Raw genomic sequence first — 23,038 nt, 5'->3', positions numbered from 1 at the left:
TGCTTTCCACTGCACGGGAGAGATCATTCTCTTTCCCTTAAACATTTGTATTTCTTCTGATACTGACAGTATTGCCATATTGCCACATAAAAAATATTGTATAAAATAATCGCTTATATTCTATCAAGAATGTCGTTAAAAATAAGTAATCACTGTCATTTGATCTATCATGCTATAAAACATACAAAAAACAACTTATTTTTTTTTGTTATTGTGACCAGTTGGTTTAAAAATTGGTTTAATGGGACAAAATTAGGTTTCATTTTCTTTGCAAAATATGATACTCTCAACTTTAGGGTAAAATCTACTGTCCTAAATCACAGTTCCTTTAGAGATATCAGGTAATGTTTTATTTCTCAGTAAATATACTGTAAGCGGTTTATTCATTTTTATCACCTCTCTATTGCAATCAACAGACTGAATCTTTCTAATGTGGTTGCATATTTCTGCCCCCTGGTGTGCAGCTTTGGTAAAATGCATCCTAAAATGTTCAATTATGTGTGGTATTTGGGAAAAAAATGATTGTTTGCGACATCTAATCTCTGTACTCGGATGTATCCGGTACAGTGTCACAAGCAGTGTTGTTTCTCAGCATCATTTACATGACAACACGACATGTGACTCACTATTCCGTTTGTATGTTAGTCAGTGTGTTCTGAAACATGATCTACGTACCGTTCACACCATATCAGTAAAAATTCTGGACACACTTATTCATTCTTTTTAGTTCTCTTTCATTATAGTATTTCATTAATATAGTGAAGTCATTAAACATATAAAACAACAGTAAAAGTATGTTCCCCCGGCCTAGAAAAATGCTTTTTTCACTCAAAAAATTTTAATTCACACAAAATATTAATATCCAATGCACATTCACGAGAGCACCACAATGCATGCATGGTGTTTTGACGTGAGAGCAGACGTTGTGTGAACGTGTATTAATATTTTGCAAACAAAGCTTGCGATGCTTCATAAAATTGAGTTTAAACCACATGGATTAGGCTACTTGAATAATGTCTTTACTATCTTTCTGGGGCTTGAAATTGGTAGTTGTGTAGACTGTCAATGGAGGAACAAAAAACTCTCAGGTTTCATTTAAAATATCTTCATTTGTGTTCCGAAGATGAACGGAAGTCACATAACGGGATAATTAATGACACATTTTTTGGGTGAACTATCCCTTTAATCTGACTTGTGTGTGTCTGTGTGTGTGTGTACTTCAGAACACATTCTGAACATTCACTCAACCAACTTCTCGAGATGCATCCTGCGATGTTTTCTATTGACGGAGTTCATATGCTGGAAATTCAATAGCCGCTCCAACATGAATTTACTTTTTTTCTTCTTTTTTTTTTTAGTTTAGGAAAATAATTAATCAGTAGAATAAATCAGTCCACTGTGTTGTTCAGATATGCTGAATCTAAATTATAGGTTGTAGATGATCAGTCTCCGTGTGAACGGTCTCGCTGCAGTGAACTACCACTTGGAGGCAGTGTTATATAACTTCAGTAACTGCCAGAACCTCTATAGGGAATAGAGAATATTCCAGTTCTTTCTGCTCGGTTCATGTATTGTGACAACTACCACTTGAAAAAAAAAAAAAAAACTCTTGTCACTTACGAAATCATGGTTGCCATGGTTTGCCTTTAATTTCATTCTCGTCCTCCTGAAGGACTTCAGAGTGCTACTTGACATCCTTTTGCTGATGAGCATTAACTATCATGTTAAGTAATCGCACACTCATTAAGAACATCATCTCAAAGGTAATGTTGCCGCTTCTCCTTTTAAAATCTGTATTAATGCCATGTATTCAACAGAAATTCAAGGTTATAGTGTGTATTTTCTCTCTCTTCATCTCTGCTCAGGTTGTGTTTGTAATCTGCTGTTTTGCGAGGAAATTCACTTGGGGTCTCTACTTATAAGGTTGATATAGCAACGGCTAGGAGCGTTTGTTAATGACAGGTATCAGGCAAGAATCCCTGGATGAAACACGCACAGGTTCTGCCGTTGTACTGCCTAATCAGATAATTGCACAAACAAAAATATTAGTCTGTAGAATAGGGCTGGGTATCAATTCAGATGTTCAATTTCGATTCAATTCGCAAGCTCTCAATTCGATTCCCGATCCGATTTTTTTATTTCAATTCTTGATTTGACTCAATGAATATAGATGTAATACAAATCATATTTTTATAAAAAAAAGAGTGAACATAAGTTTACAAGTGGTTAATTAATAAAAAGAAATTAAGAGCCACAAACCTGTATATTAAACTCTTTTTATTTTAGGTACACTTGGGTACATTAAAACGGAACCCAACTCTATATTTCAATTGCATACAATGAATAGAATTTTGTTGCAAGATGCAAAATTGATGCTGAAAATTGGACAAGTCAGAACAGTCACATGCCTTGATCAAACAGGATCAGGTTATTTTATGTTTAAGAAAGATAGAGATAGATAGATAGAGATAGATAGATAGAGAGATACTAGATAGATAGATATCAGTTATCTTTTTTAGACAATTTTTTATTACATTTATCTCACCTAAATGTTTGTTTTTACAATGGGGTAATTTTGTTGTTAAGAGTTTATGCAACACATGGAAGTTTGATTTCAATATTTGAATTAAATTGAAAAAAGTACCACAAATAAATACAATAGAATAAAGATACAAATAAAGAGAAATAGGCCTACTACAGAAACCAAATAAAGTAACCCAAACTAAAATAAGAATAACACTGGATAGTCTTTTAGTCCTGACTAAGTTAATTACATAGGCTATTAATCCTGATTCCTTACAATTAAAGCTATATTATGTTGTTTTGACAACAAAATGAATGACACACATATGGCTGCGTTCACTTTAGGAACTAGTGCACGGAACCATTACTGTTTCATTATACTGTCTGTCACACGCGTTTTATGATTATTTAAGACATAACCAACTGTCTTTACGATGTTACTCACCAAGACCAGAGTTTTGACATAATTTTGCGTGTTTTTGACCGTTACAGCGAAAAATAACTTTTGTTACTTGCGAGCTGTTTGTGAGGCGGATTTATGCTTTACTGTATGTGCACGCAGTGAAAAACATCTCTGAGAGCGCGCAAGCACTGGATAGTTTAAAATCGCTCGAATCATGTTTAAACTGGTAAAACTTAAAAAGACGTGTAAATGCTAAACGTTGGTTACGATGCAATGCTGGCCCGATTGTGCAAGTGAATATTCCATCATGTCCCGACTCCTAAACGCGAGTGTTTATCGACGCCTGCAGCGCTTGACGCTTGCCTTGTGCAGAGAGAGAAGACGCAGCACCGCTGAACACACACGCTGTTTGTGAAATTTTGTCTCAGAGAAAGTTTTAAAATGACGGATTTCCTTGTATAATCTGTGTGGATTAAATTTACTCATGGAATCTACAAGTGAATAAATGTTTGCGTGAATTTGTTGATTTGTGATTCTAAATGATTTTTCGATGATTCGTGGCCGGTAGGGGTGTCACGATTCTCCAAATCCTCGATTCGATTACATTTTCGATTCTAAGGTCACGGTTCGATTCGATTCTCGATTTTTACTTTTTTTTTTTAAGCACAGGTTGTTGCTCCTAAAAAGCTGAAATCAGTTCATCGCGATCTCACACATCTCTGTTATTATCACTGAAGCTGACCGCACAATGAATCTTTCATAATATATAGCCTACACTTTGTTTGTTATAATTAGAGGATTTGCCAGCTTGCAGAATTCAGCACTGAACAAAAAGTCGGTTTTGAGCGGTGAGGAGTCTAGGTAAATCGCTCAACGCTGCAAACATGTTATAAATAGAAACTCTGGCCTGTAAATAGTTTCTATTTTGTTTTAGTTGTTCTTGTTGCTTTTCTGCAACAGATAAATAAAAATGTATTAGTTTTATATGTTTTATTCATAGCTATTTCTAGTTTGCGGGAGTCCCGCGAATCGTTTTATTGACCGCGTTCGCACTCGGCCAATCAAATCTAGTCCCGCGCCGCACTCTATTGCGTTGGTAGTGCACGTCTGTAGATCAAGAGCCCGGCCCGAGGGTAGAGGATAGTGACGGGAAATATCGGCCCGGGTCGGGCCAAGTTCGGTCTCGGGGCCTCGGGCATAGAATCTAAGTTAGACGACACAGCCTTTCAACACGTGTGTTTTTTTTCCGCGCCGTGATGAGTCGTTCATGAACGATCCGTTCATTGCCTCTGTCACGCGACAAATGAACAAAAGACTCTGAAGGTCGAGTAATTATTAATGTTGTCTGTAAATTATTTTTGACTGCATCATAATGATTTCTTAATTCAGAATATGATCAAGATTGCGTAGATGTGTGGATGTGTTCGGGGAATTTGCCTGTTAAAAGTATAACATTTAAAGCCCCTGAAATGACTGGAAAAAAGATTAGTTAATTTTGATGAACGAGATTGAACAATAGAGTCAGTAAAACTTTCCATCACGGGCGTGACATGGGGGCGTGGCAGCATCGACGATTCCATTTTTTATTTCGATTTTTGAGATTGTGAATTAATTTCGATTGACACCCTTAGTGGCCGGTGAGAATCAATTTTGAATCGACCACATTTTAAAAAACGATTAATCGAAAAATCTATTTTTTTTTGCCCAGCCCGAAAATAAAACCATAAAATAAAAACAAATGATGCAAACAAGTACCTAGCAGTCTAAACTAAAAGCATGTTATAATAAAATAATAGCATGTGTGAGAAAGCAAAATAATAGATAACTTGTTTACAGCCTTTAGACAAGCACTGTATTTGTACTCTCGTTAATTTATTTGTAATATGTTATAACTAATTTTGGTATAGAAACTAGTTTCATTTAATTTTCGTCACAGCTGGGTTCAACATTTGGGTATTCAGTTGTCAGTACAGCTAATACTGTAGTAACGCTGCTTTTATTTTTGAGTACCTTTCACAACCTACTTTATAAGTCTACTGTGAGTTTTTGTGGGCAACTGCTTATTTGAATGTCTTTGAATATATTCAGTCATCACCTTTTTGTTTGTTTGCTCTTCTTTTGAAGTGTTCTGGAGTGCATCGTTGTTTCACGACTTCTCATTTGGCCGCTGTGTTTGTAACATTCATGAGTTTACAGGCAAGATCTGATTATATGCTTTAAAATATGCCTTAAGACTGACAGCGGGATTAGAAGTTACTTCAGCAAGAGGTGTCTGCCAAGCAAATAAACAGGAATGTAAATATGAAGTCAGTGCAGTTCTCATTTGTCACCGGGATACAGTCTGCTTGAAGACGTTTCTCTTGTGTATGATTGTATCTGTTTCATTAGCTCTATTACCACGGCCCATTTGCCTCATATCCAAATAAGGGGAGCTGAACCTGACCCAAGACATGATCCCTTCGGTCTTACTTAAACTGCTATTGGCTCGCTCTCTGTCCCACTCTCTCTCTCTTGCTCTTCCTTTGGCATCTGTAGTACATCAGGAAGAATGTAAAGACACTACCCATTATTTGGGAACAAGGTTGACAATTGATCATCTGGCATGAATGGGAATTTTGCGCACAGTAAGTTGATCAAGGTTTTTTTCTTCTTGCATGCTCTCACTAGTATGGATTTTTGTTTTAAATGTCTAGTTTAGAGTTCAGTAGTTGAGCTTTGCACTTAGTTCTGCTTGCGTTTTGTTGTAATTCATGTTAGTAACATGATCTTTCTGTTGTGAGGCTGCAGAACGTGGTTTAGAGTGAAAGTTTCAGTGTGACATCATGAGAAACAGGATGAGATAACAGCATCCCGCAGAGAACCTCATTTCTCTCTAATAAGTTCCAGATTTACTCTGTCACAGTACGCTTGTAGCTTTACAGTACTGGAGAAAATTCAGATATTTGCAGCTCTTAACTCTTTAACCCAAAGCCCTTTTAATGTCTCAAAAACATACTTAACATTTGAAGCAATAGGTTGATGTTGCATGACTTTTCCTAATCTTACGATAACAGCTTACAAACAAAATGTCAAGTTGATAACATTAATCAAACTTCTGTGAAAAACGTTACATTATTTGGTGTCTCAGAAATCCTGGCTTTAAAGCAAACATTCTCTCCTGGTTATTGATTTTGATTGATTAATTGATTTTTTTTCCTACAGTGTGTTTCAGTATTGTGTAACATTCAATATGTGTGTGACTAATTTGTGTTAAAGAGGCATAAAACTGTAAGAACATCTTTCGACAGGGCTTGAATGGGTCAGAGGATCCCATTAGATCCCTAATAGAATTGAAAGGGAAAATAAGAGGTTAATTTCAAAAAGACTGTCATTATTTAATTTACTGGGATAGTTTAGCTAAAAATGAAGTTTCTGTCATCATTTACTCACCCTCATGTTGTTCCAAACTTGTTTGACTTTTTCTACTGTTGAACATAAAATACATTTTGAGAAATGCCTCTGTGCTTTTTAGTTCAAGTCAAAGGGCTTCAAAGTTGTTTGGTTCCCAGTGTTACTCAAAATATTTTTAAAGATTTTTATTATTTGCCAAACAGTTACTGTATATGTACAGAAAACAACTTGAAATGTAAGTTGTTACATTTCAAAGTCAGTCAAGTCAGTGAAATGTAAAACTGGTCAGCTACTTGGATGCATTTGTGCATTGAATATTGTGGTTATTAAGGTACAAATTATCAAATTAGATGAACATAAGAAATGAGAATAAAATTGCAAAAAGGCAACAAGTAGTCAAATGTACAGAGATTGGCAAGAGTAGGAGTACAACAAAAAAGAGTATGTTATACAGGAGTATAACAGATTATTAACACATTTTTATGTTCCGCAGCAGAAAGTCAGTCATACAGGTGTGGAACGACATTAGGGTGAGTAAATGATGACCACATTTTTGGGTGAACTACCCCTTCAGTCTCAACAGACTTGGACTAGAGTATAAACATACTGTACAAATAGTGTGTGATCTCTGGCTCTCTCCTTTAGCGTTCCCCTTATGCACAGATTTTGCATACACGTGCTGAAAGCCCACAGCCAAACACACAAATGCACAGGCCAGGGAATTGTGATAAGCGATCATAGAGTGCGTCCTGGGGTTTGTTGAGACGGCAACATGTGAAATTCAACAGGAGATTATGAAGCGGTCGGCCCCACCTCTCTCTGCCGTGTGCCAGAACAGCACCAAGTCCTCCAAAGACATCAGTCACTGAACGCTCTTTAACGGCCTGAACCTGCCTCCAGGCTTACAGCAGCCCTGCGGCCACATCCACACTAAATCTCACATGTGACTCTTACACAAGAAAAGCTGCTGTGAACCTAGTTTAGAGGCCTAGGGATCAATTGCAGGTTCTGAGGTGGATTTGCAAGCAGTTCTGTGAGTAACTTGAAGGTTTTGTCCTTTTTCTGTGTGATATTAAATGTTAAACTTTGCATATTTAGTCAGAAAACACAACTTTAAAATGTCTGCTGTGCTTATTTCTCAGTCATTTTTATTAATAACCGTACACTGAATGTGACGTGGATTGTTTAAGGATCGCTATTGAAATGTGAAAATCAGTTTCCACGTCATTTCCATTTAGTTGAGTCTTGAGTTGCCAAAGAATCGTGATATTTGAATAGGTTCACTCTGAGTGAGGGAGACTATCAGCAATCATTGTTAAGTGTGCAGTTTGCTGAGCAGATTTAGAGTCCCCCTGTGGTTCAGTTGAATTGTGGGAACTGGTCTCTGTATTGTCACGCAGTGGTTATGGTCGTAGCCGTTCACTCTCTATGTGTGTGTCTGTGACAATAACGGAGCATTTTTTGGGTTCTTATGGGTGTCAGACATAAGCAGCTCTTGTAATGATTGCCATTGTTTCTCAGTCTGGCCTCAGAAGTGAAGTGATGGACAGTCCATTCCCCGCATTTCCCATCAAAGGTTAAGAACTGAAAATAAAAATGTTATTGTTCACATCAGATGGGTGTAAAAAATCTAATTTTGCTTAAAAGCTCATTTCCAAGACTTTTTTTAATAAAGGCATTACTTGCACAAATCCCACTTTTTTTTAAAGACGTATTTTAAATATTTGATTAAAGTATTTTCTAGCATTAAATTAAATGGACATGAAAAGTAGCTAGTTTTACCTTCTTGGCCTTTTTGACTGTGACAATTAAAATCATATTAATAATATGAAAATATTGGCATAATTACATTTTGATTCATGTCTGTTTCATTTATGTATAACTTACAAATATTCATTACAGTAATTTTATTAGATTGTTAAAACTGTGTAAAAAAAGGATAGAAAATTTATATTAGCAGTTTAGTTTTCTGAAAGGTAAGCTCCTCCACTGACCATTTGTTGAAATTGTACCCTCATGTGGAAATCGTTAGTTTTTTTTTTTAACAAAAAAAAAACCCTTTCACGCAAGTAATAATAACAAGCCATTATTTGCCAGAAAATGGTGGGTGACATCTACTGTTTTGACAAAACAGTGTTGCATAGTGTTCCTGCCATGTTGCTCGCACAGTAGTTTCTGTCAAAATTAGCCATCAGGTGCATAGCACTCCGACAGGATCCTTGAGTTGGACAGCTGGAATCTCATGAATGAGACTGGACCATAAACAGTCACGTTTACACCAGCAGAAATCACTAAAACTGGAACTCTGCCACAAGTTCTTGAACTCGCGTATCGGTCCAGTCATGTTGCCATAAGAGATTTTCCTCATAAGAAAACATTATTCCATTCATGCACTTCTCTTCATGGTTTCTAAAGCTGCTTTATTAGTAGGATATTAGATAGGGGGATATCATTTTCCCACTTTCGAGTGCCTGATAAATGCCTTGGTCCTTATGCAAAAAAAAAATTGTGGAAATAAGTCACAATAAGAAAATCTATATCAGCAAAGATATTTGTGTTTCAGGCTATCCAAACAAAATTAATTGATGTGCGATTGGCTGAAGCCAGCATTGTCTGGAAAAGAAGGCAACACTGGCGCGGATGCAAAATATTTAGTCAGTTCTGAAAAAGGCCAGACATCCATCCAGTGAGAGGGAGAGGGGTCATATAAGACGAGATTGGGGATGGCTGAAGTCATGAAGTAATTTAAAGCTGTTTGTTCGCTGGTCAGTCCTGCTTTTAAAAGGTTGCTTTCAGTCTTCCAAACAATAAAAGAACAACATAATCTGTGCAACAACCAAACACAAAGACCGTTTGCAAAGTAAGAACAGTTTAACAGACCAGTATGAAATATAAAGCCTCATTAGCATGACCAGATTCACACACATGCACATTGGACTTTTGGAGAGAGGTCTGTCTTTCTCATTATCATTATTACTGTGCAATGGAATGATTCGAAGTCCCGTGCAGCTCTCCATGCTATGGCCTGTTCTTGTGGAAACCTTATCAAAGAGATGCTGGCACAATTCTAACCTCAACAGATGATTGTTCTTGACAGAATGTGTGTCACACATGATTAATGCATTGAGGAAGTTATTTGTATGTCCCTTAGGAATATTGCGAAGGCTGCTGCTGTATTGTCTGCTTTTAACACAATGAAGGCCATCAGTGGGGGCGAATGTGAGGTTTTAGCTCAAATACAATTACTTGGATTTATTGGCAAGTTCACAAGTTCACCTTTTAAACTGTTACGTTATAGTAAGCTTTCACTGCAGGGGCAAATTAAAGGCCTTGATTTACTCACAGCGAAGTTCTTTCTCGGTGAAAAGAAGTTCAAAATACCTTTGCAGCAGAAGGGATGGGAATTGAAAACCGGTTCCACTCAAAAACCGGTTCTAAGTTTTATGAACCATCGATATTGTATGCCCTCAACGTTAACTACTCCTCTTATCGAATTGCTCCTGCTCCGAATCCCAGCCATACAGACTGTGAACCCACAATTTTCCCTTTTGTCCTTTATCGGGCACCATAGCACGGCGTCCTACGCATCTGTGCGTCATGACGTTAAAGTGATTTGAGCAAAGGAGGGAATCACGGAGAGGAAGAGACGATCTAAAGCTTGGCTTTATTTTACTAAACGAGACAAAAATAATGCCGTTTGCAATAACCGCAAGGCTGTTATTTTGTGTAAGGGTGCAATTATAAGCAACATGCTTAAACATATATCTACCCATGGTACTAAATTGCAGGAATGCCGTGTTTTTGATCCGCTGCGTACAGCTGCCCAAGCTAGCAGCACCGTAACCTCCGTTAAACAGGGTAATGTAATGTTAAATATCACTGGCGTCGTACAAATAACAGGCATATTCTACGAAAACACTGTATTTTGTATGACTATTCCATCCCTTTTTTTTTTTAGAGAACAGCTTTAATTCTATATTAGGAGAAAGAGTTTCTGACCTCTATGCTTGTGTTTACAGAAGAGTTTTTTATATATTTTGTAAATCGTATGTATTATTCATTTTGCTTACTCAAGTGTAAGCTTTAAAACAAATAAAACCACTTGTTTTTTTGCCGAAAAAGCATATGACTACTTTTTTCCATACAGTGCTATCAGGAATCGATAAGAGAATCGTTAAAGAATCAGATCGATAAGCAGAAGCATCAGTGGCATTGATATTGATAAAATCTTATCACTTCCCATCCCTATGCTGCAGTATACCCAAGCTGCCCACACTGCTGAGAGTGACATTTAGATGAATATGTAAATATGTGCTTCCTCTCAATAACAAAATAAACACACAACAAACATGACAGTGGTGAGAAAACAGCAGTTAAGAAAGCATCTGATCATAGTGACATGGATGTTACCAAATGTGTTTGCCAGCTGGAGCAGACTTTTCCAGGTTTTAGATAACAGTAGCAGCATCTGCAACTGAAAAACTTGTACTTGCGAGTCATACCTCCTAATAGACACTCCCATACACACACTGAACTCTGGTCCCGATTTGGCCCCTCTTCACTGTAACCCTAGACCACCCATGTGCCGCTTTCCTACAAACTCACTACACCTAGCCCGTCTGTGACAGCTGCAGTGACTGGGTCACATAAGACCTTGCTCTCAGTGTGCTATGGATCTTCAGGTCACCCCGTATCAACCCAGAGGATCCGTGCTGAGTCATAACGCCCGAGTGCAGCTCTGACAGCAAGCGCTCTGGGTGAATAAATCAAACCCACTTCCAGTCAATAGCAAGCAATGCTGACAGTTTGCGGTTCATTACTGGTGGATTAATGCACAGCGTTACAGTTACAGGCGAGATACAGGATATGACAGGCTGCGGAGTAAATGGGCTACACTGATTAGATAGGTGGGCCGTGTCACCGTTGTCATGGGCTTTTTACAGAGCGGGTACAGAACAAATGAAAAGAGGGCTTGATTGATGTGCAAATTCAGCTTTATCATGCAAATGAAATGTTCAGTCAGCTGAATTAGATTTTAACTGGGGTGACAGGAGACAGCATCATGTCCCCAAATACTTGTAGTCCTTATTTTATTCCACAACGATAAGAAATTGCTTAAAGGGATAGTTCATCCAAAAATGTAATTCTGTAATTTTTATATTTTGGTGTCTGGTCTAACTAAGGAAGCCTGTTTGTGAAAAAAAAAATGCTATTTGTGAATAAGATAAGGAATAGTAACAATTGTGAAATTTTAAGTTATTGTGTAAGATATACAGCTGAAAATGAGAGGTATAAGTCAAATTGTAAAATAGTCACAATTGTGAGATATTTATTAAGGTTGAAAAGGAAGGATATTGTCATATTGCAAAATATACAGTTAAAATAAGATATAAAGTCACAATAACCCTTATATTTCTTTTATTGTGAGGCGGAAAAGGGCTTTCATACGTAACCGATTCCAAATGAGAACATTATGCAATCATAATTTGCATGGTTGTTGTGGACACTTCAGTTCAGGCATGTGTTTGACTGCAGCAGGGACTGGACGTGCTGAGTACTGTATTCAGCTGCCATGTGTCAGTCATTCTCAAGGTATTCCGGCCTCTCCTGTGTGTCTGCGGCCTCAGAGCCGGACTGAGAAACTCTGACCCTCTCAGCTTCAGTTTCATCCCCTGTGCGGGACGTTCAACTGGTGACTCTCTACAAAGCACCTGCTGGATTAGTGGCTATAGAGAGCTCAGGACATCAAGACAGGGTCAATGCTGAAGCTTTTACAGGCCGAGAACTGAGAGGCCCAAAAGAGAGACAAGTGATGCTATGGAAGTCTTTATGGTGTGTGTAATGAATACTTTTTCCGTGAAATCTGATTTAGATCCTCATGATATAATGATATCAAACATCGAATGATTTCATTTAGGTCCTGGCAGGGTAATTATAATTAATCAAAACTAAAAGCATGAAAGGCATTTGCATTACTTGAAATAAAGTAAAATAAACATTAACTGAAATAAAATGTATTAAAAAGTAACATATTTTCACCTAGTTGCCATGGCAACATTTGTCATTTTTACTTTAGTTTAATTTGATGTACTTAACAACTAAAAAATATTGATACCAACTAATATTGTTAATAATATTGATAAAGAATTAATAATCTCAATTATACTAAAATAAGTCAAGTCAACTTTATTTTTATCGCTCTTATATAATATAGATTGTTTTAAAGGAGCTTTAATGTGATAACAGAAAAATTATGCATTTTGGCTGTTGTTCAGCTGAAGTCAGTTCAGTGTTGATTCAATTCTGTTGTAATGATCAGAAAGCACGTCAGAAACAGAGGACAGGGTGTGTGTGTGTGTGTGTTCATCTTAGCCTCTATTTGAGATGACCAATCAAATCAAAGTAGGCGGGCTTTATGTTCACAGACACTGCTGAGCGCGAATTTTAACAGTGTGACTCGACGCGTACGGTCAAGTGCGAGATAAGATGTAAGTAGCCTAAACTTAACATTTCATACTTGACATTTTTTTTTAGGTCATAAATGTTAAATTAATGACAAAAAATAATCAGGCAAACTAATATAGGGTTGTCTAATTTCGCCATTTTGAACTGAAAATAGGCCTAACGTAACGTGCAATGTAATAATTAGTTTACTGTCATTGTGAGGAGACAAGAAACATTAACAAAGCCGTTTTCATCATGTTAGGTACAAGATTAATTATGAATGTGTACATATTGAGAATATAATACAAATTGTAGCCTTTAGTAAATTAAAAAAAGCTCAGCTTTAGGAAGGGAAGAGAAAGGGATGAAGAGACTGAGAAAAAAAAGAAAGAGTGATGGAGATGAGGAGAGAGCAGGTATTGACAAATAATCTACTGCCCACTGACATGGTTTTAAAGCTATTTCTTATCCTTTTTTTTGGTCTTAAAAACATCTTGAAATGCACATCAGAGAAATAAAAAATTTGAACCCCCTACCAACCTTAAATTTAGGACCTCTTTGATTATAAAGCCCTGTCTACGGCCCTGTATTAGGCATAAGATCACTAATGAATGTGTAGCCTACATATTGTGAATGCATTTAATAAACTTAATTACCTTAGTAGCTTTCAGTAAATAAACACGTCTGAGAAAATATCAGTTGACCCCATGTTACTTTCTTCACTGACAGACAAAAATGAAAAGCCTCAGTCAAAGCTCAGCTTTAGGAGGGGAAGATATAGGGCAAGATAAAAACAAAGAGAAAAATAGTGTGATGCTGATGAGGAGAGAAAAATTATCAACTGCCCACACTGACATGGTTTTAAAGCTGTTATCCAAATTTTTTGGCCTTCAAAACATCTTAAAATATGTAGATCTGAGAAATCAAAATATAAAAATTTTCTCGGGGAAACCCAGAACACCCCTATCTGCCCTACCTCACATTTGGGACCACAGTGATTATAAAACCCTGCCTTTGCATGGTAATGAAACTGGTTAATAGTGAGCATTAGATGCTTAACTAAAGTGTTACCTTTTTTTTATAATTTAAAAAAAATCATATGACTAATGACTACTGTAACTTCGGGATAAGGATCAGACAGACTAATATTAGCAGATATGCCATTCTGCTTACGATGTAACAAGTACATTGGGTGTTATAAGAAGTGTTCCTGGTTGACCTGTTACAGACACTGTGTCTTGGTTTACATGATAATAATACAGCATTTTTGTATTAAAAATTCATCAAATTCATACAATTTTTCACATCAATAGTTTGTTTGTAACCGGTGTTATATTACATGTTGTGAATGTTCTGAAATCCGAAAGCTAAGTTCTGCCCAGAGACTGTCACCACCTCAACCTTCACAGGGCAGTTAGAGGTGACTCGCACACCTGCTAGTGCTGTGGTCAGCTGGGGTCTGGGATATGCCAGTGAGAGAGTCAACGCTTGAGTATTTCAGTAAAAGGAGGGAAACATGCCTTACTTTTTTAGAGCCAGACATGTTCTGCAGTACTGTGGCACTTGTCATCACTGAATCATGCCAAGTTATTATTTTCCTAAGCTGACGGTTTTGACGTGGACCAGCTTGCAACAATTTAGATATGCTCTAGTAACCATCCAGATTACCTAAAAAATATACAGTGGCAACATTGTAAAAAAGACCTATAGCAACAACTCTTAAAAAGGATGGACCCTTTCCATTCCACAAAAGGTTTTTATATTTTTAAGTACTGCTCACTGAAAGGTTCTTTGGGGAACCAAAAATTGATTTGAGATGTTACTCTATGGCATTGCTGAAAAAAAGGAAAGAAAAAAAACCTTTTGAAACCTATACCTAAGAATATGGTGGCAACAATCAGCCATATTTTCCTCAGAAAATTTGAGTATTGTTTGTGCTGTTGATTTTGAAACCAAAAAGAATGAGTGTCAGACTTCAGACGGCTGGTGAACGTGCAGATTTTAGTCCCTGTAGTCCAGTTTAAGATCTGACAAATGCAGACTTTGCTTTTATCATGAGCAGTGCAGGAAACCCATCCCATTAAAGAGTAATTATAAAGGACCTCGGCTCTACGGCTCAGGGAGGGGATCTGAGGACTGCCAATTCTGCAAAATAATTTTTCAGATAAGGAGACAGTTTGCTTAGTGCTGTAGTTTAGCATTCAGAAACAATGGGGCCCATTTTTCTACATCAGGCAGTGACGGATAACAGCCTTAGTGTAGAGTATTATTTCATTCACAATTTAGGTATATTACAGCTTGTAATGCAAATTGCAATAAAGGATAAGATGTCAGGTCTTTGAAGTATTGGAAATGAATGCAGAACCTGCATCTATAGAGATGCACCAAAAGTTCATAAATGTGTTGTAAAGAATGTGGTGAATGAATGTGCAACTGATGAAGTCAACAAAGTACATAGCCATACAGTTACAGAAATGAATAGACCAATTTATGATAATCTACTGTGAATATGCCATTGGTTATCCGGGCTCTAAATAAGGTTAACTCATGTAATGACTGATCCCAATGTGACATGAAATATTTAGAGATCAAGTGTCGTCATTGGTCGGCAGCGACTCAAAAATGTGTTTGCCTACCATGATGACATGTTCTTTTCGTGAGTATAATATTTCTTGGTGAAAACCCCATCAACACCGTTCCTGATGGTTTCAAAGGAGCATTGCCTCATTATCCAAGTCCCCTTCTTGATTGTTTTTTCCCCCCTTTTTGTTGTTGTCATGTCTTTGTTTGAAGTGAGAAAAATGAGAAACAGGGCAATTGACTTGCTAAGCACTATCAAGAATCTTTCATCCTGGACCTGGTTGCTGTGGCAATAAGCTCCTTTATCCTCAGTGGAGAGCGAAACACTCTGTGTCCAATTAGAAACGTTACCCACCTCACCCTTGAAATATACATCTGCTGATTATTTTTGTCTAGGGCTTAACAAAACCCAAAGGTGTGTAATGTGTAGCACGTTTTTTTAAATGTGTGTGTATATATATATATATATATATATATATATATATATATATACACACAGGTGCTTCTCAAAAAATTTGCATATTGTGATAAAGTTCATTATTTTCCATAATGTAATGATAAAAAATAAACTTTCATATATTTTAGATTCATTGCACACCAACTGAAATATTTCAGGTCTTTTATTGTTTGAATACTGATGATTTTGGCATACAGCTCATGGAAACCCAAAATTCCTATCTCAAAAAATTAGCATATTTCATCCGACCAATAAAAGAAGTGTTTTTAATACAAAAAAAGTCAACCTTCAAATAATTATGTTCAGTTATGCACTCAATACTTGGTCGGGAATCCTTTTGCAGAAATGACTGCTTCAATGCAGCGTGGCATGGAGGCAATCAGCCTGTGGCACTGCTGAGGTGTTATGGAGGCCCAGGATGCTTCGATAGCGGCCTTAAGATCATCCAGAGTGTTGGGTCTTGCGTCTCTCAACTATCTCTTCACAATATCCCACAGATTCTCTATGGGGTTCAGGTCAGGAGAGTTGGCAGGCCAATTGAGCACAGTAATACCATGGTCAGTAAACCATTTACCAGTGGTTTTGGCACTGTGAGCAGGTGCCAGGTCGTGTTGAAAAATGAAATCTTCATCTCCATAAAGCTTTTCAGCAGATGGAAGCATGAAGTGCTCCAAAATCTCCTGATAGCTAGCTGCATTGACCCTGCCCTTGATAAAAAAACAGTGGACCAACACCAGCAGCTGACATGGCACCCCAGACCATCACTGACTGTGGGTACTTGACACTGGACTTCAGGCATTTTGGCATTTCCTTCTCCCCAGTCTTCCTCCAGACTCTGGCACCTTGATTTCCAAATGACATGCAAAATTTGCTTTCATCCGAAAAAAGTACTTTGAACCACTGAGCAACAGTCCAGTGCTGCTTCTCTGTAGCCCAGGTCAGACGCTTCTGCCGCTGTTTCTGGTTCAAAAGTGTCTTGACCTGGGGAATGCGGCACCTGTAGCCCATTTCCTGCACACGCTTGTGCACGGTGGCTCTGGATGTTTCTACTCCAGACTCAGTCCACTGCTTCCGCAGGTCCCCCAAGGTCTGGAATCGGTCCTTCTCCACAATCTTCCTCAGGGTCCGGTCACCTCTTCTCGTTGTGCAGCGTTTTTTGCCACACTTTTTCCTTCCCACAGACTTCCCACTGAGGTGCCTTGATACAGCACTCTGGGAACAGCCTATTTGTTCAGAAATTTCTTTCTGTGTCTAACCCTCTTGCTTGAGGGTGTCAATGATGGCCTTCTGGACAGCAGTCAGGTCGGCAGTCTTACCCATGATTGCGGTTTTGAGTAATGAAACAGGCTGGGAGTTTTTAAAAGCCTCAGGAATCTTTTGCAGGTGTTTAGAGTTAATTAGTTGATTCAGATGATTAGGTTAATAGCTCGTTTAGAGAACCTTTTCATAATATGCTAATTTCTTGAGATAGGAATTTTGGGTTTTCATGAGCTGTATGCCAAAATCATCAGTATTAAAACAATAAAAGACCTGAAATATTTCAGTTGGTGTGCAATGAATCTAAAATATATGAAAGTTTAATTTTTATCATTACATTATGGAAAATAATGAACTTTAACACAATATGCTAATTTTTTGAGAAGGACCTGTATATAGTGAAAATCTTGTCAGAGCACTGTAGGAGCTTATTTTACCAAAAAATGGAAAGTGAAAAAGCCTCAAGGTCCTGTGATGTTCCTTGCAGTACGCTGCTTCACTTTATCTCAGATCACCTGGTAGTTGTCTATATCATGTAGCACTGCCGCTGAATCCATTTATCCAATGAGAGTGGTTTAATACTCATCAGAGCCCGTGCTGTTTGGGGAGAGAGGTGGCAAAGAAGCTAGGTCAATCGTTTCAGAGGAAGGGCACAGACAACAGCTGTAATGAGTTTCCTGGAAGCATCAGGCAGAAGTGCTTTCTGGGGTCAGTAATTGTGTAATAATGGCTGCTCACTGCAGAGTGAGGATGTGTGCTACGTCAAAGATAGAAGTAAAATTACCAAATTGCTCTCACTCAATCAGGATAATTTGGATGGGAAGACATGGGATTGTAACTCCCCATTTCTGCTTTTATAGGGCAGACCATTCAGCAGTTACTAGTTCAGAAGAGATTTTGAGATCTTTTTTTTAAACTTCCTGTTATCATCTTTATTAAGGAAGCTGCTATTTTTTCCTTGTTGGGTTATTCACGCTTACAGCAATTAAATCACATGAAGGCACAAAGTCAGAGATTATTAATGAGGCTCGATGGAAACCTCCCATTTCTCTAAGAGGCTGCATCAACTAGTCAGCCTGTTGATTAGTTCTGCCACTAGTTGACACATTTAGCTTATTTGACCAGACCTGGTTCTCAACCAGGGGGTCGGGGCCAACTAGGAAGCCTCAGAAAACTTCCAGGGACCCTGATGCATATTAAAATGATTCAGAGTTAGTTATATATAATATATTCTTAGTAAAATGCTAAAAAACACCCTCTAAAAATAAAGATTTTTTATTTTTTATTTTATTTCTTCGTGCATGAGCGTGAGTGTATATGAGAGAGAGCAAAAGAGAAGGAGGGGAGTAAGAGTGCCAAAGTGTGTGTGTGTATGCAGCGAGTCAGATTTGTGGTAATAGAGGGTTAGCAGCTGCAGTCAGGCTGAGTTGAAATGTGGCTAAACCCTAAATATTAAAAGATGTACAACGAACCTACATCATATTTTTGAGATTGTTTATTACAACAGAAGTACCAGAGGTAAATATCAGCTAGGGACTTTGGATATTGTCTTAGACAAAGAGGGGCTTGGAGTCCAAAAGGTTGAGAACCACTATGTTAGAACCAAGCTCACTATAAACTATACAAAAACAAACATTAACATGGATTCTCATTGCTTCTCTTTTCTGCAGATTGACCATGTTCCTACGCTGACTCCTGAGGTCTATCTCCTGCACCCATCCAGGAAGCTGCTTGCCCAAGCAGTGTCATGGCCTCTGGTCTCCCCGTTGCAGATTCAGTTTCGGGCTTGTCCTACTAGAACCTGCATTGCAACTTATCTGAGCGGGTCCCTGCTGGAGGCGACAGCTTCCCTCGGGGCACGAAGTTCTCTGCCCAGCTTCACTTTTGGCTCCACAGGTCGACCAATGCTTAAAGGTAAAGAAACCCACCGATTTCTGTTTTATTAAGTTTTCATGATGATGTTTTTACAATTAAAGCGGGAATACATTTTTAATTTGGGAATCATTTTTAATTTGGGGCACTGCCTCAATGTCAAACCAACTGTCCGTGGGCAGGATTACAAAAATGACAAACTTTGATCTGTAGTTTTAACAAAAGTCCTAAGGCTGTCAAAAGTCTGCTGGATGGTGCAAAATGACATGGTTTACATCATCTGCCCGACTTTTTCTGACAAATAAACTGGGATATCTGGGTGCAGGTAACATGGAAAAGGCGATTTTTAACAATGGTTAAAAATTCGTCAACTTGTCCTTTTAAAGTTATTCATTTTTAAATTGATGTTCAGTCTGGTTATAATGATATAAACAAAATTAAATGATTTATTTCCATCTTTGATGGCTCTTTGCTACAATTATAAATATTGTAGCAGGATTCATGTAAATTAATTTTTTAATGAATGCTAATTCAAATCTTACAAAGCCACAATAATAAATTCAAATGCAACAAAGTGGCAGCCAACCAATGCTAAAAATCGTATTGACACAACCACATAAATTAGCATGAAATGTCTCTAGACACCGAATTTGTGTCCATCCCAATGTATAATGTACATATTAATGTAATTTATATTTTATGGATATACTGTACGTACACGGAATATACAGTTGCCCATGCATACTGTATTTGCATGCTATGTGGTACCTCATCTAAACTCTTGAGTACCAGCACTAACCTGACAATTCTAGCAGCTTGGATATGTGTGAGGCCGACACTAATTTATGCATGCTACACTACCACAGTTAATACAAAACAATACTTGTTATGCAGGTTGAACGGATAAAATGGAAACAACTTTGAGGGTCTTTTTACTCGCATGTGGATGTTTTTTTAATTTATTTTATTTCTATAGCTCAAAGGCTATAATTTTCTCTGTATCTTCATTGTCTTTGTGGTTCCTCTGGACAGAATTATCCAAGATTTGGTTTGTTTGGGATCTGAGGATAACTCCCTAGAGATCACTTACTTTGTTTTCCCAGATCGAGCCCACCAATGTTGACTTGTGACACTAGAAGAAGCCATGAATTTTCATCAGCTCACAATGATTTTACAATAATCATTCACAAGCTACTTCATCATTTTAAAGAAATGTGTGGCATTCAAAGTAATGCATTTGTGCATTTGTATTTATAATCATTCTGGAAAGATTTTCAGCATTGATTGTAGAACCTAGTCTTAGTCTGAAACTTTGTCACAACCACCACAATTATGGAGTAATTGACAATACAATAATAGTGAGATCATATTTTCTGCATGAGAATAATTGGTTTTCTATTTGTTAAGATAATTCATATAATCTTCTTTTGAGCATAATAATGAATTTGCTTTATTGTTGTGTGGTTTCAGAGTGTTAGTCTTTTATTCTGAGGAGAACACAGCAGTTCTGCTTGCTAAAAGATGATTTATGAGGAGGCCTCTTACAGGCGCCGCAGAAGCAGGTTATGAACTAATGAAAATCATCTCTCCTCCATCGAGGACTGTGTAACGTGACCGATGCGGGGGAGAAGGGTGTCTGTCTCTGACTTCCTCAACCCTCGCCTGTTTCACTCTGGCTCGCCAACCAATTCAAACAACACACTTCAAACGCCTGCTCCGATTTGCAAAAGTCAGACAGTGCTCTCTCTTTAATTCGATTTTGGCCGCATTAGCTTATCACCTGGCGCTCATCCATGTGCAGTGTAACCTTCTAGCCCTTCATGAGACATGTCGGTGTAAAACGATACTTGATGATTTGAACGCACTGGCGCTCTGGACTAATTCCAGTTGACATGACGTCTGTGTGGGACCATGAGTCAGTGACCCTGGTATTCATGGACTTATAATTAAATACACAAGCATTATTTTTCTCTCGCAAGCTATGGGAAGTTCAGGCATCTGGGCCAAAATGCAATCTGGCCCTTCTTAATGGACATTCTCACCATTTTTGGGCTTTTAAAACATAGTGAGAGGTAAAGATGTTCTGCAAATTAAGTGGCACCACAAATGTCATTGTGTGCTGAGCTTTATGAGCTGTTTTGGGCAGCAAAGTTGGTTACAATCTGTATGTAGACCATTTTGTTGGGTCAGGCAGTGAAATATTTTTGTTTTGGGGGAATTAACTTATGAGGCTATGGTGCACGTGGTTAATTTTTTGCCCTATGCAGATGGCATTTGAGATGGCAACGTTGTGCACCTTAAATCTGTTTTATAGGCTATATTGTCATTTTTCCTTTTAAAATGTTTTTTTTTTATTCTAATACAAAAAGCTGAATTTTACTGATCCCAAGCTTTTGAGCATTTTTGTACATAAAAACATATTTCTAGTACATATAAAATGCATTTCTAAAGATAAAATCTCTACTGACATGACTAGACAGCAAAAAAAAAAAAGTCATTATTGAGGCCTGAGCTAGTTGAAGAGTGATTTGCTCTTACAGCGATTAAATTTACAGAAAATGTTAGCCCGTTGGGCGATAAAATGGGTTAAACCCCTTAAATTTACTTTGGAAGGTTTGATCCCAAGGTATTTGAATATTTCTACACCAGGATCTAACAAACATTCAAGATTTGGGGAGACTGAAGGTAAATAATAATTTTAAGAAACATTTATTCTGATTGAATACTAATCTGAAAATGTCTGTGGTAGTTATGGCCCTTATCCATATAAATGGCTCTTCCAGCAGGTTTCAGTGGCTGTAGTTTTTGTGTCATGCGATCCAGGAGCCATTGGATTTGGTTCTATTTGAAGTCTAAGGCTTTAGTGTCATTGCAAAGGATCCATCTCTATGATTCGTATTTCATTTATGCAGCAGCAAAGGTTTTTATTAAATACATCCACAGGGGGCCAGGTTCACTCCAGAACGTCTTTTGTTTGGGAGCAAACGGGTGATTTTCTCCATTTTTCAATTGTATCTGCCGGTTTTTATTATAGAGGGAACTTCATTTTTGGAGAATTATAAAATAACGAGTGGTGTGGTATAGAATTGGGATACACAAAAACAATACGGAAGCACACAATCAGAATTTCAGTGGCGATAAATGGAGGTGGACAGAAATAGTGTCGGCCGGGTCAGGTCAGGAGAACACACTGAATGAGAGGCGGCTCTGTGCTCACAGGAAAAATGCAAACTCTGAGACCTTTACCACTCGAGGTGAGGCATTGCGCACAGCCTTGGTTGTGTTAGACAGTCAGGATGTGTTTAAATGGCACTGAAATTTCGGGCAGTGTGTTTATGACGTGTTTAATGTTATGAATGCATTTGCAGGAAATGGAAGATCTTTTTCTGTGTCAAATGAGACTTTTTTTGCTTTACCATCTTTTGTATATTGCAGTATTAAAAATAATATATTGCAAACTTATAAATTAAATAAATGAAAATTGCCATTTTTTTCACTTTTATGTAGTTTCAAACCTCTATGAATTTCCTTTTTTGTAGAACTGAGAATATTATGAGGTATTTTACAGAATGTTCATGCTGCTTAATAAAATTAGATGGTTAAAATAGGTTTTCAAACTCCAAAAACCACCATAAATTCTGGACAATTCAAGTTGTCAAATTGTCAATTCTGGACATGTGCTCTTAATATCAAGTATACTGAAACCCTAACATTTTTGTTTCATGAACAAAAATTTTTGATGAAAAGACCGAAATCGCTCTCAATCGCACTAACAACTTTGGTTTCGGCACACGAGAACCAACAACATTTGGAGTCATGGTGCCATAGTCGTAGTCAGTGGTGGGGGAAATTGAATAAGACTGTCAAAAATCTTTTGTATGCTGCAGAAGACTTGGACTATAGTGCATGATTTTTCTGGTCAAATTTTATGCCACTTTAATTATGCTCCATTTGTCCATATTGGAGGTTGACTTCCCTGGTTCACTTTTTGCTTTCATTGTATAGGAAAGCACTATATGAGAGTTCTTCAAAATGCGGGTTTGGAAAGACATGAGAGGCCAGATTAACTCACAAAAGATATAGAAGTTGTGTAAGAGGCCTTTCCTACTGAG

The 23,038-nt window shown here is 37.6% G+C and overlaps 2 protein-coding genes across 8 annotated transcripts in view; both read left to right on the top strand.

Annotated features, from left to right (window-relative positions):
• The window catches only part of slc35g1 (solute carrier family 35 member G1), a 160,195-nt gene that overhangs the window by 49,488 nt on the left and 87,669 nt on the right, over positions 1 to 23,038 (top strand). The gene's annotated exons all lie outside the window — the stretch shown is intronic.
• The window catches only part of plce1 (phospholipase C, epsilon 1), a 103,867-nt gene that overhangs the window by 37,541 nt on the left and 43,288 nt on the right, over positions 1 to 23,038 (top strand). For all 7 annotated transcript variants that reach the window (XR_013195600.1, XR_013195599.1, XR_013195598.1 and 4 more), the window contains exon 3: positions 18,725 to 18,968. Coding sequence is in view for 4 of the 7 variants with exons in the window: in XM_077206182.1 (XP_077062297.1) it covers positions 18,725 to 18,968 (244 nt within the window). In the remaining 3 variants the exon portion in view is untranslated. The remainder of the gene's footprint in view (positions 1 to 18,724; positions 18,969 to 23,038) is intronic.

This window comes from Siphateles boraxobius, unplaced genomic scaffold, assembly GCF_051911475.1.
Source record: "Siphateles boraxobius isolate OS27281-9 unplaced genomic scaffold, OSU_SipBor_1 55, whole genome shotgun sequence".
Classification (NCBI taxonomy): Eukaryota; Metazoa; Chordata; class Actinopteri; order Cypriniformes; family Leuciscidae; genus Siphateles; species Siphateles boraxobius.
The sequence above is the reverse complement of the archived record's forward strand: the minus strand, read 5'-3'. Positions and strand labels throughout refer to the sequence as shown.